The sequence below is a fragment of the Mesoplodon bidens genome (assembly GCF_964165515.1).
Source record: "Mesoplodon bidens genome assembly, chromosome: 2".
NCBI lineage: Eukaryota > Metazoa > Chordata > Mammalia > Artiodactyla > Ziphiidae > Mesoplodon > Mesoplodon bidens.
Window position 1 is genome coordinate 169,280,304 of NC_138177.1, and position 15,722 is coordinate 169,296,025.

The 15,722-nt window shown below is 53.8% G+C and overlaps 1 protein-coding gene across 3 annotated transcripts in view; it reads right to left on the reverse strand.

The window, feature by feature from the left end:
- The window catches only part of EPHB2 (EPH receptor B2), a gene marked incomplete at its 3' end in the record, with an annotated part of 185,321 nt that overhangs the window by 120,955 nt on the left and 48,644 nt on the right, over positions 1-15,722 (reverse strand). For all 3 annotated transcript variants that reach the window (XM_081214529.1, XM_081214527.1, XM_081214528.1), the window contains exon 2: positions 430-494. In XM_081214529.1, the coding sequence (XP_081070655.1) occupies positions 430-494 (65 nt within the window). The remainder of the gene's footprint in view (positions 1-429; positions 495-15,722) is intronic.

Consider the following 15,722-nt stretch of genomic DNA (forward strand, 5'->3'; position numbering starts at 1 on the left):
CATCTATAAAATGGGGGTAGTGTGTGTACCACTTCTCAGCCTCGCTTTTATTTATTTATTTGTTTGTTATTTTTTGGCCACACTGTGTGGCCTGGGGGATCTTAGTTTCCCAACCAGGGATCAAACCCAGGCCCTCGGCAGTGGAAGCGCAGAGTCCTGACCACTGGACCGCCAAGGAACTCCCTCAGCCTCCCGTTTAGAATTCTATGGGATAAAGTCTGAAAGCATCCAGCATGTTGTCATGGTAACTAGCACTCCATCAATGGTAGGGGACCAGCAGGGTGGGGCAATGAGAGGCCACGTCCTGGGACCTGAAGGAGGGGAAGGGGCTGGAATTCAGCGGGGCGGGGGAGGCGGGGCATCTGGGCCCTGCAGCAGAACCCGAGGTATCCTGGGAGACCAGGCAGGGTTTGAGGACCACTGACTCACCCCTGATGGAGGATGCACAATCCAGCCCAGCTCCGCCGTCGCTGTGGTTGAGTCCATCAGCGTTTCTGTGGAGACAGCAAAGAGTCATCACTGAGCTGCCTATGAAGCACCGTCAATCACCAAGAACCTACCTCCTGAGGTCCTTCTCTACAGAGAGCTACTTCCATTGCTCCAAACAATCATCTGGATCTAACCCTATAGACTACCCTCCCTTTAGGTCGTGCCTCTCACTCCATAATCCCGCCCACTCACACACTCCAGCCAATCATCTGATTCTATTCCTCTAGACTCCACCCCTTAAGGTCCAACTCCAGCCCTTTCACACATGGTCATGCCCCACCCTCTTAGCCAATCACATCCCTCCAACCTAGGTATTGCCCCTCTGCTCCTTTACTGATAGGGAAGGGTCTTAATCTGGGGTCTTCTGGATGGGCTTCAGAGAGTCCTCAGGAAATCTCAAATTTTAACTTCAGACTTAGGGTTCTGCTCGCTTTTCCACTTGCATCAAATTCTCAGAGACTGGAATGTTGGCCTTACAGGGACCTCCCTTGGGTCCCAGCCAAGCCGCATCAGTTATCCCACGTTGGCCCTCTGGCCCACACCTCCTGTGAGGGATACCCTTCTCCCTTCTCCAGGAACTTGGGGTTCTCCATTGTGTCCTCATCCCTGGGCCCCCTCCCCTAGGGTTCAGACAACTCTGCCCCTAGGATAGGGCCCTGGAGATGGAGGGGTGTTAAGGGGTGAGCACTGTGTCCAGTGGGGCCAGACCATCACCTGCCCTCTGGGGGTTCAGGAAACTCAGATCAGCTTCTGAACCAGCCAGGCCCCACTTGCCTCCCCTTATTCCAGCAGCTGGAGGAAAAGAACCATACAGCCAATGACAAAGGAGACCCACAGGGCCAGAGAGATCCCCAATCACCCCCAGATCAGGCTCAGCACCCCTCCCTCTACCCCTTTCCTGCCACAGGGGATTCAAAATACTTTTTGAACTGAACTGCAATGCACTGAGAAGACTTAATTACTCAAGTATTCAATCAACAGATATATCCTGATGCCCATTATGTACCAAGCACTGTACTGGATACCCTGAGGGAAAAAATGGTGAATAGCAAAGCCCTACCATGGAGCAGTTCACAGTCTGGTAGTGGAGATGGGGTATGAATACAAATAGTTATGCGAGGGTAGGCGGAGAGACCCAGAGGATCACAGCTGGACCTTCCACACCACCTAGATCAGCGAGAGTGAGTGAGAGGCATGCTTGCTGCTATGCTCCAATTCTGTGCCCAGGACACATCGCTAATCGATCCCCACACTCGGTGGCTACACAATGCTTCTCACCACAGTGCTCCAGGAAACTAACACCCACCATTTGAGATGCTATCCCTGGTCTAGCCTAACTGCCTCATTTTAGAAATAGGGCAACTGAGGCACAGAGAGGGGAAGAGACTTCCTAAAGATCACACAGGAGTTGGTGGCAGAGTGGGAGGTGAGGGTCTCCTGCTTCCTACCCTATAAACTTCTAGACACTTAGTTTGATGGCCTGGGCTGGATGAACTAAGGCAGAGAGAGTGGGGGCAGGGTACACAGTGTCCAGGCCTCTGTGAAGGTCGAAATGGGAGTAACAAGGTCTTGAACTAGGGCAGGGGAGGTATGGATGGGAGGGTGGGAGAGAAGGAAGCATTTAGCCAGAGGCGACCCCAGTCAGACCTGTGAGCTGACAAGAGAGGATGTGGCAGTGTCCTCATGACCGCCTGTGGCTTGTGTTTGCGGTCACTGTGTCCCTTTGCAATGGGGGCTGGTGAGGGGGGAGGAGGGTGCCAGGGACAGTGGAGTCCAGTGCCAAGGGCATCTTTCTGATGGCAAATTGGAGGGAAGTTGTATTGTGCTGCTTTGGAGCTGAAAAAAAGGGTTCCTTTTCACACTCCGAATGCTACAGATTTTTCCTCCTGGAGAGAACAAGGGCTGAACTTTTAACCTGTTTTCTCTCATCGGCCTCAGCCAGAGACGCGCCAAGCCAGGCTCTCTGCCTGGGCCCGAGGAACAGCTGCTGGGAGCCGTGTGGAACAAGGGAGAGAGGAGACTCTGCTTGGGACCAGAAAGGGGTTGGGAGGGGGATGCAAGCCGCCAAGCAGGTGGCCCCACCCCTTGGCTGGATTCTTGGGCTGACCCAGAGGCCAAGCACTAGAGGATTCCACAGCCCAGAGGAGGGCCTGTGAACTGACATCCTCATAGCCTGGGTGGAAACTCAGGCTCAGAGTGGGCAAATGACTTGCCAAAAGTCACACACTAAAGGCTGGTCCTCAAACTCTGGGCTCCCAGGGAGCTCAGGCTTGGGGGTTCCACTGCCCTCCCCGGCTCAGCATCCCACCACATCTGGAACCAGCAAGGGGAGGATCTCAGAAGGACAGGAAGTCCATGGGCAGGCTGGTTCACAGCAAGAAGGGGCTAAGAGGAGGGTCCAGCTTGCATGTCCCCTGGGAAGGACACAGAAGGCTGGCACCTCCTGGGCTCCCTTCTCACCAAGCTGATCCTGGGCTCTGCCTTGAAGGCTGCCTCTGGGAAAGCTGTTACCCTGGGGCCGTGGCAGGAGGGAACCCCGGGGTGTTCTCCCTACAACTTCCCCTTGGCCTTTTGCCTTTCCATGTCGACACCTCCCTCCACCCTCTGCAAAAGAGGCAGCTAAGCAGAGCAGACCAACGGGGGTCGGGAGGTCAGACTTCAATTCCAATACCCGCTCTGTCACCCACTTGCCTTGTAACCTTGGACAGGCAACCTTTCTAAGCCTCAGTTTCCTCACCTGGAGAATGGCCGTAATACCCTCCGAGGGTGGACAGGAGGACGCAAGGAGACGGAAGGTCTATTAGCTTGCAGCCCAGCGCAAAGCAGATCATCAATAAGTGGCAGTTATTATTTCTTAGATTGAATGTGGTGCTTTTTGGCCGACCCAGTGCCTGCACACACCCACCGTTTCCTTTGGGCTCATTAGGTGGCCCCTGCAAGCAAAGGCGAGTCCAAGCAGCTCCCGCCACACCCCAGACCATGCTTGCCAACACCTGACAAACATCAGCCTCTCGCTCAAGGGCCACAGCCTCTGGGGAGCCCCTCCTGGTCTGTCTGATGCTGCTTTCCTGGGATGCCCTGGTTTCCTCTTTGTTCCTCTCAAACCAAGCCCCAAAGTCAAACTCAGTTTCCTGGGGAATCTGCGGTCAGTAGTTCTTGCCTCAGGAACCTGGGTGGGTTCAAAAAGCCAAGCCCTGTTTCCATCACCAGCACTTCCCTCCTCCCTGAAACACCCCAGACTTTGCTCCTCTGATCTCAAAAATCTACAGAGGGAGAGAACTCATGTTCACTGAGACAGAGACCCTGTCCATTCGGAGCCAGAAACCCTCACCAACATTCTCACAATGACACCAAGGGATAGTTGATACTGTCCCATTTCACAGATGGGAAAACTGAGGCTTACAAAGGCTTAGGAACTTGCCCAAGGTCACACAACTATTCCATTCACACGCGGTGCTCCAGCTGCAGACTGTTTGGCACTCTCTCACACACACTGATCCTTCTGATCTTCTCCCCTTCTACACCTTCTTTACCTGCCCCAAGACCCAGCACAGGGCTTCACACTTAGTAGGTCTTCAGTTGAAGGCTGAAATCCCCTTCCCTCCCCTAAAACTGTAGGGCTTGAACACATGCTCCATCAGGACACCATCCATGACTTCAGCTGTTTTCACCTACAGCCTGCACTGTTATTTAAGTACAAAGTTTCTTCTGACTCTTTTTTTTTCTCTTAAGTGCATTTTAAAGAGGAAAAAATTATCATTATTACAAATGGGAAACCAATATCACTTGCCATAAAAGGAAGGAAAATAAACATAAGACCATTACAATTAAAAATGTTCGTCTGCAAACCAGCTAACATCATCTCACTTCCTACAGTTTGGGGACCACTACGCTCCACCAAACTGCCTGTGAACTGCTGGAAATGTCCCCATCCCCATCCCCACTGTGACAATGACAATCCTGCATGCAGGGGAAGCCATTTTTGTTGTACACAGATGATTGATTAATCACCACATGATGTGACAAAGACCGCAACGGGAATGTGTATGGGGTACTGTGTGTGATGGGAATCGGGTACGGAAGGAGAAGAAAACAAACAATTCAAGGACAGCTTCTTGGAGGAAGTGACATGGATAAAGGCTTGAAGAATGAGTTAGGAGGGAGTTAGGAGAGGCTGAGTGGGGAGGTTGTGCAAGGCAGAAGGGACAACAGAGGCAAAGGTACGGAGGAGACAACATAATGGTTTGTGGGAATAGATGTGTGGGGGGCAGGGAGTGATGGGAGCTGAGAACTGAGCTGGAGAGTTGGAGCAGGAACCGCCCAGTAAAGGTTAGCGGCTCTCCGAGGCCCCCTTGCTGGACCACACCCACCTGCCCACATCTTTCCCAGCCCCTCTGGTGCCATCCACACCCCCCATCCTGCCTGACACTGCCCTTCCACTCACCTCTGGGCACTCCCACCCCAGCTAGCCCTGCAAATGTCCAGTTCCCAAGCCCTGGATGCTCTAAGTGACCATTAAAAAATCCCAGTAGAAAGATGAGGAAACTGAGGCTCTGTGGACAAGATTCTTAGCATCCAGCTGAAAGCTGGAACCAGGGCCTCCAGCCACCAGCCCAGAGTGCCTTTCTTGATGGGAAAACAGGGTCTGGGCCCTGGGAGCGGCTCTGGCCCTTGCCCCACTGCTCCCGCACCCCCTCTGCTTCCTGGAGACTGCACAGAAGGAAGCAATCAGGAGGCCCTGATTGCACAGGCCGGGGAGGCCCGAAGACCCCTCTGGCTATGTGTGAATGAGCAGTGCGCATTTCAGAAATATTTGAGCTAAAAGGGGAGACACAATGAAGTTGTTAGCGTTGGGCCAACAGGAGGGTGGCTTTGCGGGGCTCTGTTTTCAGGCTGGGGTGGGTGGTCGCCCTCTGCTCCCCAACCCACCCTTGTTCAGCTCTGTCTGACCCCCCTCTTGGGTCATACTTCTCTAGGGCCACAGATACTGTTCATCTGCACTAATGACAGTAGGTGAGAGTTCCAAAGACACGAGGAGGAACATTCATTAAATGCCTACCATGTGCCAGGCAATGGGCTGGGCACTCTAAGTATCGCCTCAGGTTCATGGCAACCAGTGGGGTACACACTATTAGCCCCATTTTTCAGATGTGGAAACTGACATCAGAGAGGTGAAGCGGCCTGCACAAAGGCTCACAGGCAGGGCTAGGATTTGAACCCACATGTCTCATTCTTCCTCTGTGTTATTTTTAGGAGGCTGCAGCTACAGCCTTAAAACACACACACATACACACGTGCACACACACACACACACCAGGACTTTTTGTATGCTCTCCCTGTATATGGCCCTATGTAAGGACAGGAGGGGAAAGAGGGGGGAGGGCAGCAGGGGAGTGGGGCCGACTGTCTACGCTAGAACCTTGGTTCTGGCAAGTTCTAGTGTGTGACTGCAGGCAAGATCGTCCTCCTCTCTGGGCCTCAGTTTCCCCATCTGTAAAATGGGTCACGTGAGAATTAAGTGACATCATGTAGGTGAGTCCTGTTGATCACCAGTCTCCCTGGGTCCTCCTTCTGGGGGAGTTCTGTGTCTGCTTCCCTCGCCACTGTAACCTTAGCACTGAGAACTGGTTCTGATACACAGTAGATATATTCGATCTGCACATGGAAGCTGGGTGAGGTTTCTAAAGCCCATGTCTGATCATGTCTTAACTGAGCTTAATGCCCTTCAGAGCTCCCACTGTCAGCGAGGTAAAGTGCGAGCTCCTCAACAATGCATTCAAGGCCCCTGCTGGCTGGGCCAGCTAATTAACTTCCAGCAGTGTCCAGCCATCCTGCATTTCCTTCTGCTTGCAGAAGGTACTATGTTTCCTTGGGCCTTGGTGACTTGACTGTTCCCAATTTTCCTGCTTGGAATGCCTGGCCCTTCCAGCTTTATAGCCTGGCTAACTTCTCTCCCAAAACTTAACTCAAAGGCTCTTTCTTCCTGGCAGCTGTCCCTGAGTTCTCCTGGGTTAAGTAACAAGATCATGGTCATTCAACACACGTCTACTCTATCTCCTGTGAGCCAGGCCCTGTGCTGAGCACTGGGGACACAGAAACAGGTGAGCAGGTCCTTCCCTCAAGGAGTTTCCAGACTAGTGCCTGACATGTGAACTTTCTACAAGGAGAGGCAGAGTGAAACAGCTGGTCCGGGCCGCGAGCCAGGAGACCCAAGGGAAGAAAGGATTAGCTTTGACCAGGGTATCAGCGAAGGCATCTCAAAGGAGGTGGCATCTGAGCTGGGAGAAGAGGGGAAGGGCATGCCATGTAAAGGGCATGACAGAATCAAAGGCACGGAGGTATGAAACTTGAGGGGCAGTTTGGGCAACAGTAAAACCTGAGGACTGGGTCTCAATGCAGGGCTCTGGGCTAAGGGTTTGCCATTCATTATCTCATGGCATCGTAACTATTGATAAAGTAGGTACTTTACTGAATCTCCCTTTACAGATGGGAAAACTAAAGTTAGGAGAGATTGTTCAAGGTTTTCTTGGCTGGGCAGTGGTGGAGCTGCATCTGTCTTGCACCAAAGCCCATGTTCTTAACCACTGCATCATGCTACAGTGTCTGTCCCATGGGTTGGGAGCAAAATGCTTTGTGGATGGATCTGGTAGCTTGGAATGGGGCCAGACCTGTAAGGCTTCATATGTGGAGCTAAGGAGTTTGAATCTTGTCCCAAAGATACAAAAAGGGGCAATGGGGAGCTATAGAGGGTTCCAGAGGAGAGTAGTGACATCGTCTGCCCTGAGAACATGGTCGAGCCTGAAGAGCCTCGTAGCTATTCCCTGGGGTCTTTGCCCCAGACTGGCCAGCAGCCCACAGCCCAGGCAGCCCATCAGCCTGGCACATGACCCAAGCCTCAGATGCTGCTCTGAACCCTTCCCAGCAGCTCTGGCTGCTCCCTGGTGGGGCCAATGAGGCTGAGGTGATTCAAACACAAGCCCGTCTACCCCACCACAGCCTGGTGAGATGCTAGCCACAGCCTGGAGGCCAGACCTGGGCTATCAATGGCTGGGAGTTGGAGCATTCTTTCCACGACCCATATTAGAATTCTAAGAGGTGGCCACAGTCAGGAATCAGCAGATAAAGTTCAAGGCCACTGATAAGCTAGGTAATTTGGCAAAGTCACTTCACCTTTCTGAGCCTCAGTCTCTTCATCTATTAAATGGGGATCACAACATCCTCACTCTGTGTACCTCACAGAGTTGCTTAGAGGATCCAAGGAGGAACTGGGTGCAAAGGTTTTTATAAAACGCGAAGGCTGGGCCATACGAAGGCAACAGTGAAAATCACTAACACTCACAGAGGAAGACAGTGGGCTTCACTGACCCTGTCTCATTGACATCCCAGAGCAAGTAATGGAGAAGCCAAGGCTTGGAGAGATCAAGGACTCCCCCAAGGCCACACAGCCAGTAAGGGGCAGGGCAGGATGGGACCTGTTCAGTCTGAGCCCAGAAACTACCAGGCTATGATGCCTCGCAAATGGGAGAGGAAAAAATCAGAGCGTTCATGTACCACGCCCTCAATGCCAGGTCTTGAGCAAACACTCTGCACACCCTGCAAGGCTTGCACTGTTATCCTCATTGTACAGATGAGAAAACTGAGTTCAGAAAGGCTAAGAGACCTGCCTAAAGACACACAGCCAAAAAGCAGCAAAGCTGGATTTGAACCATCAGCCCAACTGGGTTTCCCATGGCCTCTCCTCTGAAAACCAGGTGAGGAACAGCGGCTAAGAGGGTCTTGGGGTCACTGGTCCAAAGCAACCAAGTAGGGGGTGGTGATGCCAGAGCAGCCCTGAGAAGGCTATGGATCTTAAAAGGTGAAATCTGCCAAGAGGCAGCATGGTATTTTTCCGGCTCGGCCCCCCTGCTCCGCCCCCAGGCTCACGGAAAGGGGACCCAGCTAATGTAAAATCCTTCTGCCCAACGACTCTCCCGGCACATACCCCTTCTCGTGCTCCTGCCGCTCGGAGGCCCTTCTCTGCCTCGGTTGCCTGCCTGGAGCCTGTTCTTGTTTTCACAGGCCTGGCCGGAGGAGTCCCCACGACGCCGGCTCCTCCACGCTGTCCCCCGCCTGCCCACCGCTGGCCTGGGCATCCGCCAGCGCCGGCCGCCTGGCTGAAACCCAATCCTCCGGGCCAGCCGGGGTGCTCGCTAACAGCAGGCCGCATTGTGCGGCCGGGGCTTTGGGAGAGTTTGGATTCGCTGCTTGGGGACCCACTTAACCTCCGCAAAGGACAGGATGATGGATGGGGGTCTGGGAAGGGGTTGCTTGGGGGGCGGGGTGGGCGGTAAATGAACACCAGGGCTTTCTGGGGAAGGGAAAAAAGGGAAGCGGGGACGGGAACGGCCCTGCACACAGAAGAGCTCAGTCAGTCCTCACAACAACCCTGAGGGATGCCTGTTACTCTTACTGGTCCCATTTTATACAGAGGGAAACTGAAGCTCTGAGAGGTTAGGTGACTTGGCCAAGGTCACACAGCGAGTCAGAAATTGAACTCACTTCTATTGCCCTTGAGCCTTCCTGACACACCAGGCTACCTCTCACAGCCAGCATTTGTCCAATGCTTTTTAACTTTTTTATAAATTTATTTATTTATATTTATTTTTGGCTGCTTTCGGTCTTTGTTGCGGTGCGCGGGTTTCTCATTGCGGTGGCTTCTCTTGTTGCGGAGCACAGGCTCTAGGCGCACAGGCTTCAGTAGTTGTGGCACGCAGGCTCAGTAGTTGTGGCTCGCGGGCTCTAGAGCGCAGGCTCAGTAGTTGTGGCGCATGAGCTTAGTTGCTCGGCGGCATGTGGGATCTTTCCGGACCAGGGCTCGAACCCATGTCCCCTGCCTTGGCAGGTGGATTCTCAACCACTGCGCCACCAGGGAAGTCCCCCTTGCCATAGCCATTTTAAAGAAGAGGAGACACACTCAGGTAGGCAGTTACTTCCGGGACCCGCCTCGGGCTGGCTAAGGGAGGCAGGAGCCCAGGCACCCCAGGTGTTTACAGTAGGCACCCCTTCTGAGCGGTTGCTAAATATTTTGCACCTCTCCTCTGCCCCTTGGACAGACCTCCCACTCTGCAGTCCAGCACTCAAGGCGTTCCTCTCCCTGCAACATTCCTCGCCCTTCTGACCTGCCCAGGATACTCATACACATCCTTCAAGACCCATCTCAAATGTCACCCCCTCCTAGAAGCCTTTCCTGATGACCCCAGCACTGGGGTTTCCACAGTCCTATGTGTACCTCTCTCATTGTCACCCTTGTCACCCTGCCCTGAGACTTTTACTCATCAGCCCAACTGGATTGTGAGTACAACATGGGCAGGGCAGAGTCTGGACCACTGTGATAGCCCTCAGCCTCTGTTAAAGTCACATACCCCTCACCTCACCCCGACCCCCCAGCCTACCCAGACCTCAAATGCTCTTTTCTGCTTACACCATCTGGGCGTCTGGATTTTTCCTCCAGGAAATACGGTTACTGTTATCAAGGTGGCTCCATGTAGTATATAATTCAAAGCACTTACTTAGTGCCAACGACTGTGCTGTCACCCCTCTGATGCTCGTAACACCCTATGAGATAGATTATTGTCCCCATTTACCTATCCACCCATCATCCATCCAACTATCCATTCATCCATCCACCCTCTCACTTACACCATCCGTCTACCATTCCACTCGCCCTATAACCTACCACCCATTCATCTACCTGCCCGTATATCAAGCTTCCCACTTAAGTATCCAATCATCAGGCATACGTTTCCCCCATTAAACCAACTTCCTTTCCTTCCATCATCTCTTGCTCCTTTACTTCCTATAGATGGGGGGAAACGAGCTTCAGAGAGGTTAAGCGACTTGCCCAACATCACATAGCTAGTAAGCAGCAGATCCAGTTGAACCAGGTACACTTTTAACCACTCTACTATGTGGCCTCTCACTTTTTTCTCTTTTTTTTTTTTTTGCGGTATGCGGGCCTCTCACTGCTGTGGCCTCTCCCGTTGCGGGGCACAGGCTCCGGACGCACAGGCTCAGCGGCCATGGCTCACGGGCCCAGCCGCTCCGCGGCATGTGGGATCTTCCCGGACCGGGGCACGAACCCGTGTCCCCTGCATCGGCAGGCGGACTCTCAACCACTGCGCCACCAGGGAAGCCCCCTCATTTCATTTTTAACTGTCCTGTTGCATGCAGGTTTAATATTATACGTCACCTCAAATCCTTTTGGATGTGTGTGGAGTATAAATTACAAATCAATAAGACACAGGCCACTGTAAGTCCAAGCTGCGGACTGTCAGGTTGGAGTCAATTAGGAAGCCTGCTGCAAGACCTGCTGGGACTAGATCTCTTTGCCTCACTGGCACTGGTTTCTTCCAGTGAAGGACAATTAACTCAAATCCCAGAACCCAAACCATACCTCTGCTTCTGGGCAAGATGTCGGGCATTTAGCCACATGTAGTTTTACTGTTCATTCATTCACCCACTGACCCACACACCTACTCATCTATCTATCTATCTTTCCAACCATGCAGTCCTTATAATCCTCTATAAACTATCCTGCCATCCACCCACCCAGCCATCTAGCTATTTACCCATTTGCATGCCTATCTCTTCATTTATCCATCCATCCATCCATCCATCCATCCATCCATCCATCCATCCATCCATCCATCCATCTTCCCTCTGAGACAACCTCCCACCCGTCCTCTCTTTTCATTCATCTATCCACCTGACCATTCATTTACCTGGCCATTCACATCACTTACTCATGTCTAAAAATCTGCCACCTATCTATCTCCTCCCATCTATCCAGACTGCATTTATTGAACACCTACTATGTGCCAGGGCTGTGCTAAGTACTGAAAATCAAAAACAGACTGACCTCTAAATGTGCTGCTTTGGGATAAACTCTAAACCCTTAATGGTTCCCACCCCCAATTCCCAAGGACTTCCCAAGTTCCACATTCTACCCTTGAATTTGGCCCCTTGCTCAGGCTGACATCCTGGGTTCTGTCCTGATGCCTCTGAATCTGGTTTCCCTCTGCCTCCAGATAACGCCCTTCACTTGGGCACCCCCTTGGCCTGTAGACCTGGCTTCCCCCATCATATCAGACATGGATATGGCTGAGGCCCATCGCACCCCACAGAGGACCCAATGAATGAGAACTCGGGCCCAGATCCAGCCTCACCTCCAACTGTGACCCCTTGTTGCACAGTGTGGAAGGGGGATCCCGAGCATAAACAGACATAACTGCATAGCAGAGGAGGGACCCTAACCCTGCCTGGGAGTCAATGGAGACTTCTCCAGTGTGTGACACCTGGCCTGAACTCCAAGGTACTGAGCAGGAGACAGCCAGGCTGGAACGAGGGAAAGGGAGAACTGAGAGGAGGAAGGGTGTTCTGGGCACAAGGAACAGCTTGTGCAAAGGCTGGGAGGAGAGGACAAACATGGCCCCTGCAGGGAGCTGCACAAGGGAGGAGGAAGTCCTGGGAGAAAGAGAACTACGGACACCACAAAGAGCCTCGATGCCAGGCCGAACGACCAAGACCAGCCCGAGGGCAGCAGGGAGCCATCGAAGGCGGGTGGCCTGATTCAGGTGTCACTGCATTCTCTGGTGTAACCGACCCATTTTATAGATGAGGAAATTGCACCCTTGGGATCAGAGAGGTGCAGAGGGCTGCCCCAGGTCACACAGTTGGTCAGGGGCAAAGATTCCATCCCACGTCTGATGGCACCAAAGCCTTCGCTCATTCTGAAAGCAGCTGCTGTCTCAGAAGAGCTGTTTCCAGAATGCCTGCATCCCTCCTATGCTAATACTCCCCCTCCAGCTCTGCCCCTGTGGCCCTCGGTGGCAGCATCAGTACGGTGGCAGAACTCCCAGGGCACCATCTCTGCTCAGCGAGACTTCGCCTGCTCCCTCTCAGTCCCTGGGCTCACTTGCCAGCTACACCTGGCACCTCGGGTGATTAAGCAGACACAGCTCTGCTGGGGCGTTTTCTAATGTGCCCCTGTTCCCCATCATCATCTTCACGATCAGAGCCTCCACGTCTTCATCATCAGTTACCGTCCATTCCCTACCGTCCCCGACATCCTGAGGGGCGATGCCAGACAAAGAGCCAGGCGGGCCCAAGAGCTTTTCACTACTGGGGCTCTTGACCTGACGGCACAGAAGGTTCATGACAGTGGAAGGGCCTGAGAAGGAACAGGATTTGAAATGAAGGGTCCTTAGGGTGGAGAAGACACTAAGGAAAGGGCTCTCTGAGTCAGAGGCAGGGAGGAGTCTGGCCAGGAGGCGAGGGAATATGAACCCCACCAGCAGCATCTCCATCACCATGGAGACTGTTTACTGAGCACCTACTCTATGCCAGGCACTGTGCCATGCAAGGGACATCCAGGAGGGCATCTGAGTTCATCTGAGCCTCCCCAAAGCCTCCCCTGCCCCTTCCAGGGGCATGCAGTCTCCATGTTGCAGACAAGTAAACTGAGGCTCAGTGAGGACAAGTTAGTGGGCCAAGATCCCTGCAAGGTGGTGAGGAAGGTAGAGTTTGATTTCTGGGCTGTGTGTCCCAACTCCTTTCATGACCCTAAGAAGCCTTTTGGGAGTCCACAGTCTCAGGTGAGGGTTGAAGCAGGTGGTGGGGTTGGGAAGTGGGAGCTTCCATGGCAGCATGGAATCAGGGAGCAGGCAAGGTCTGATCCAGAAGCAGGAGGCTGTCCCCAGAGAGGGGGAGTGGACAGGGGACAAGGCCACCTGACACCCAGTCCTGTGCTCTTCCCACCACAACCTGTGGGTGCCTTTGCAGCCTGAGGAGTGTCAGGAGGAGGGCACTGCCGGGTCCAGGAAGTGGGTTGTGACAGTCACATGAACTGCAGTGGGCTTTTCTGGGCTTCTGTGTTGGGAAGGGTGCAGGGGATGGCAGAGGAGACTTCTTGCCTGTGCGAGAGATCATTCCATGGAGCCACAGAAGGCTTCCAGGGGGAGTCAGCCACAGTCCTGGGAGGGCAGAGCCCTGCTTTCTCACCTGTGATTTTATAGGCCTCCAGGCCAGTGCTGCCCTAGGAAGCTGACCAGGTGCTGATGGGCCAGGCAGCTTCTTCCATCACCTGCCCTGAGGGGACGATCCAGACTGGCCTGACTTGCAAGGCTTTCTGTGGGCTGCCCTGGCCTCTGACTCCCTCCATGCCACGGGGCCAGTCTGTTCACTGTCAGAGCCCGTGCCTTCTTGTCTCCACTGTCGAGCCTTTGCTCTTGCCTATACCCCTGCCTGGAACACCTTCTCTGAAAAGACAGGGCCATGGCAGGCAGGCAGAGCAGCAGAAGCGAAGCCCAGGGCAGGAAAGAAGAGTCCCTTAAACATTCTAGAACTTTTGCCTCCTTTTCCAGCCCAAGCCTCTTCCTCTGCCCACCTTCTTCACCTGGAAAAGTCCTCTTTACCCTTAAGACTTACGTCAGGCATCTCTTCTTCCAAGAAGCCTTCCCTGACCAACACTATGCCCCCACTTTCCCAGCCTGGGTTAGATGCCCCTTCTCTGGGCAACAATTTTCCAGAGTGTATCTGATGCCCTTTCCTAACCTGGTGTTTAGATGGGGGCAGGAGTCCTGCACTGTTGGCTGCTGGGTGGAACGTGGTGGCCCCTGGTGTCCAGTGTGACCAGCAGACAGCTCCCCGCAGGCACAAGGAGAGGCTATGTCAGATGACAAGCAGGTGGTCTGTGCCAAGACCACAAACACAACGGGCCGGCCCTGCCTCAGAACTGAGCCAAGGAGCAGCCTCCTCAAGCTGCTGGCTGGGCCACTCAGCTGGTCCACCTGGGAGCTGGAGACCACAGGACCACCGGCCACAGTCAGGCCCAGCTCCCTGCCCTGATCAGCCCTCAGCTCTCCAGGCCCACACTGGGATTCCTGTTCACTAGGAATTCCATGGTACCGGTGGTGGCGTCAGCAGCCTTGGGTAGCCCCGGCAGACACGCTGACGCTGGGAGCCAGCTCAGGAATTCCTGCTCTGATTAAGATATTGGATCTGGAACCTCAAGCATCTCGCTGCGCTGGGATAGGATGCTTCTCTGATGGGGTGAAGGTGTGTGGTGGGTGGTCCTGTACCCGCATGCTGACCGGTGCTCCCACTCCCTTCCCCGCTGGCCCTGTCCTCCCCATACCCACTCCAGGTCTGCAGCCTCAGTGAACTCATCTGGGGAATGGGAGCACTCAGCAAGGCTTACTCATAGGTATGGATACAAAGCTCCTAGCACAGGCCTGGCACAGTCAGCTTAGCCCATGAGAGGTTAGTACCACAATTTTTTTTATCACCTTTCATTACCCAGAGCCCAGTGGGACTGAGAACAGCTCCCAGAGAAACCTCTGGGGTGGGGTGGGATGGGCAGCTGCATCCTGACTTCTAGCTGAGTACCTACTACTATGTGTGCCAGGCACTGTGCTAGCTCAGTTTCACGGGTGATGCCATTTGGTCCCCATTTCACAGATGAGGAAGCTGAGGCTCAGAGAAGGGCAGTGACTCGCTTGGGGTCACCAGGGAGTGAGTGGCAGCACTGGGATTCTCAGCATCGTCTAGGGCTTCCTGCTGCCTCCCACTAAAGCTCAGAAAGTCCCCCCTGCTGGGCCTGGTAGGGAGCGTTAACTTGGCCTTATTTAAAGTTGCAATTATCTGTCCCATTTCCCTCTGGTTACAACTGAGCTCTCCAGGGAGGTGGGAAGACCGTGATGGGGGATGCCACGAACAGGGAGTTTCTAAGGAATCCTCCCTGAGCTTGGGACTGAATGAGCACGGAGGACATGTGGCTTCCTGTTCTGGGGCCTCTCTCCCCTTTGCCCCTGCCCCAGGGAACGGACCAGGCCAGCACGGGGGACTGCGAGGGGCTGTCCCGGGGTGGGCAGGCTCCTTGTCCTGCAGAGGCTGTGAAAGGATCACATCAAGGGCTGAGGCACAAAGATAGCACCAGATGTAGAGATGGAAAGACGGAGTCAGCTTGGGGATTGGTCTGAGATCCCATGGCAAGGCAGCCGTGTGGGGGTGAGACAGATCTAGAGAAGGGCCCCTGAAAGCTCGTTGAGAGGGAGAAAGATAGAACTGGGGAAGGGCCCCGGGGATGAGCAGAGAGTAACGGAGCTCACAGGCGTGGATGTGGGGTTTTCAGTGGGCCGGTGCCTTACGAAGGCCTTGCGGGGGACAGAATGCAACAGATGAAAAGCCTCAGAAAG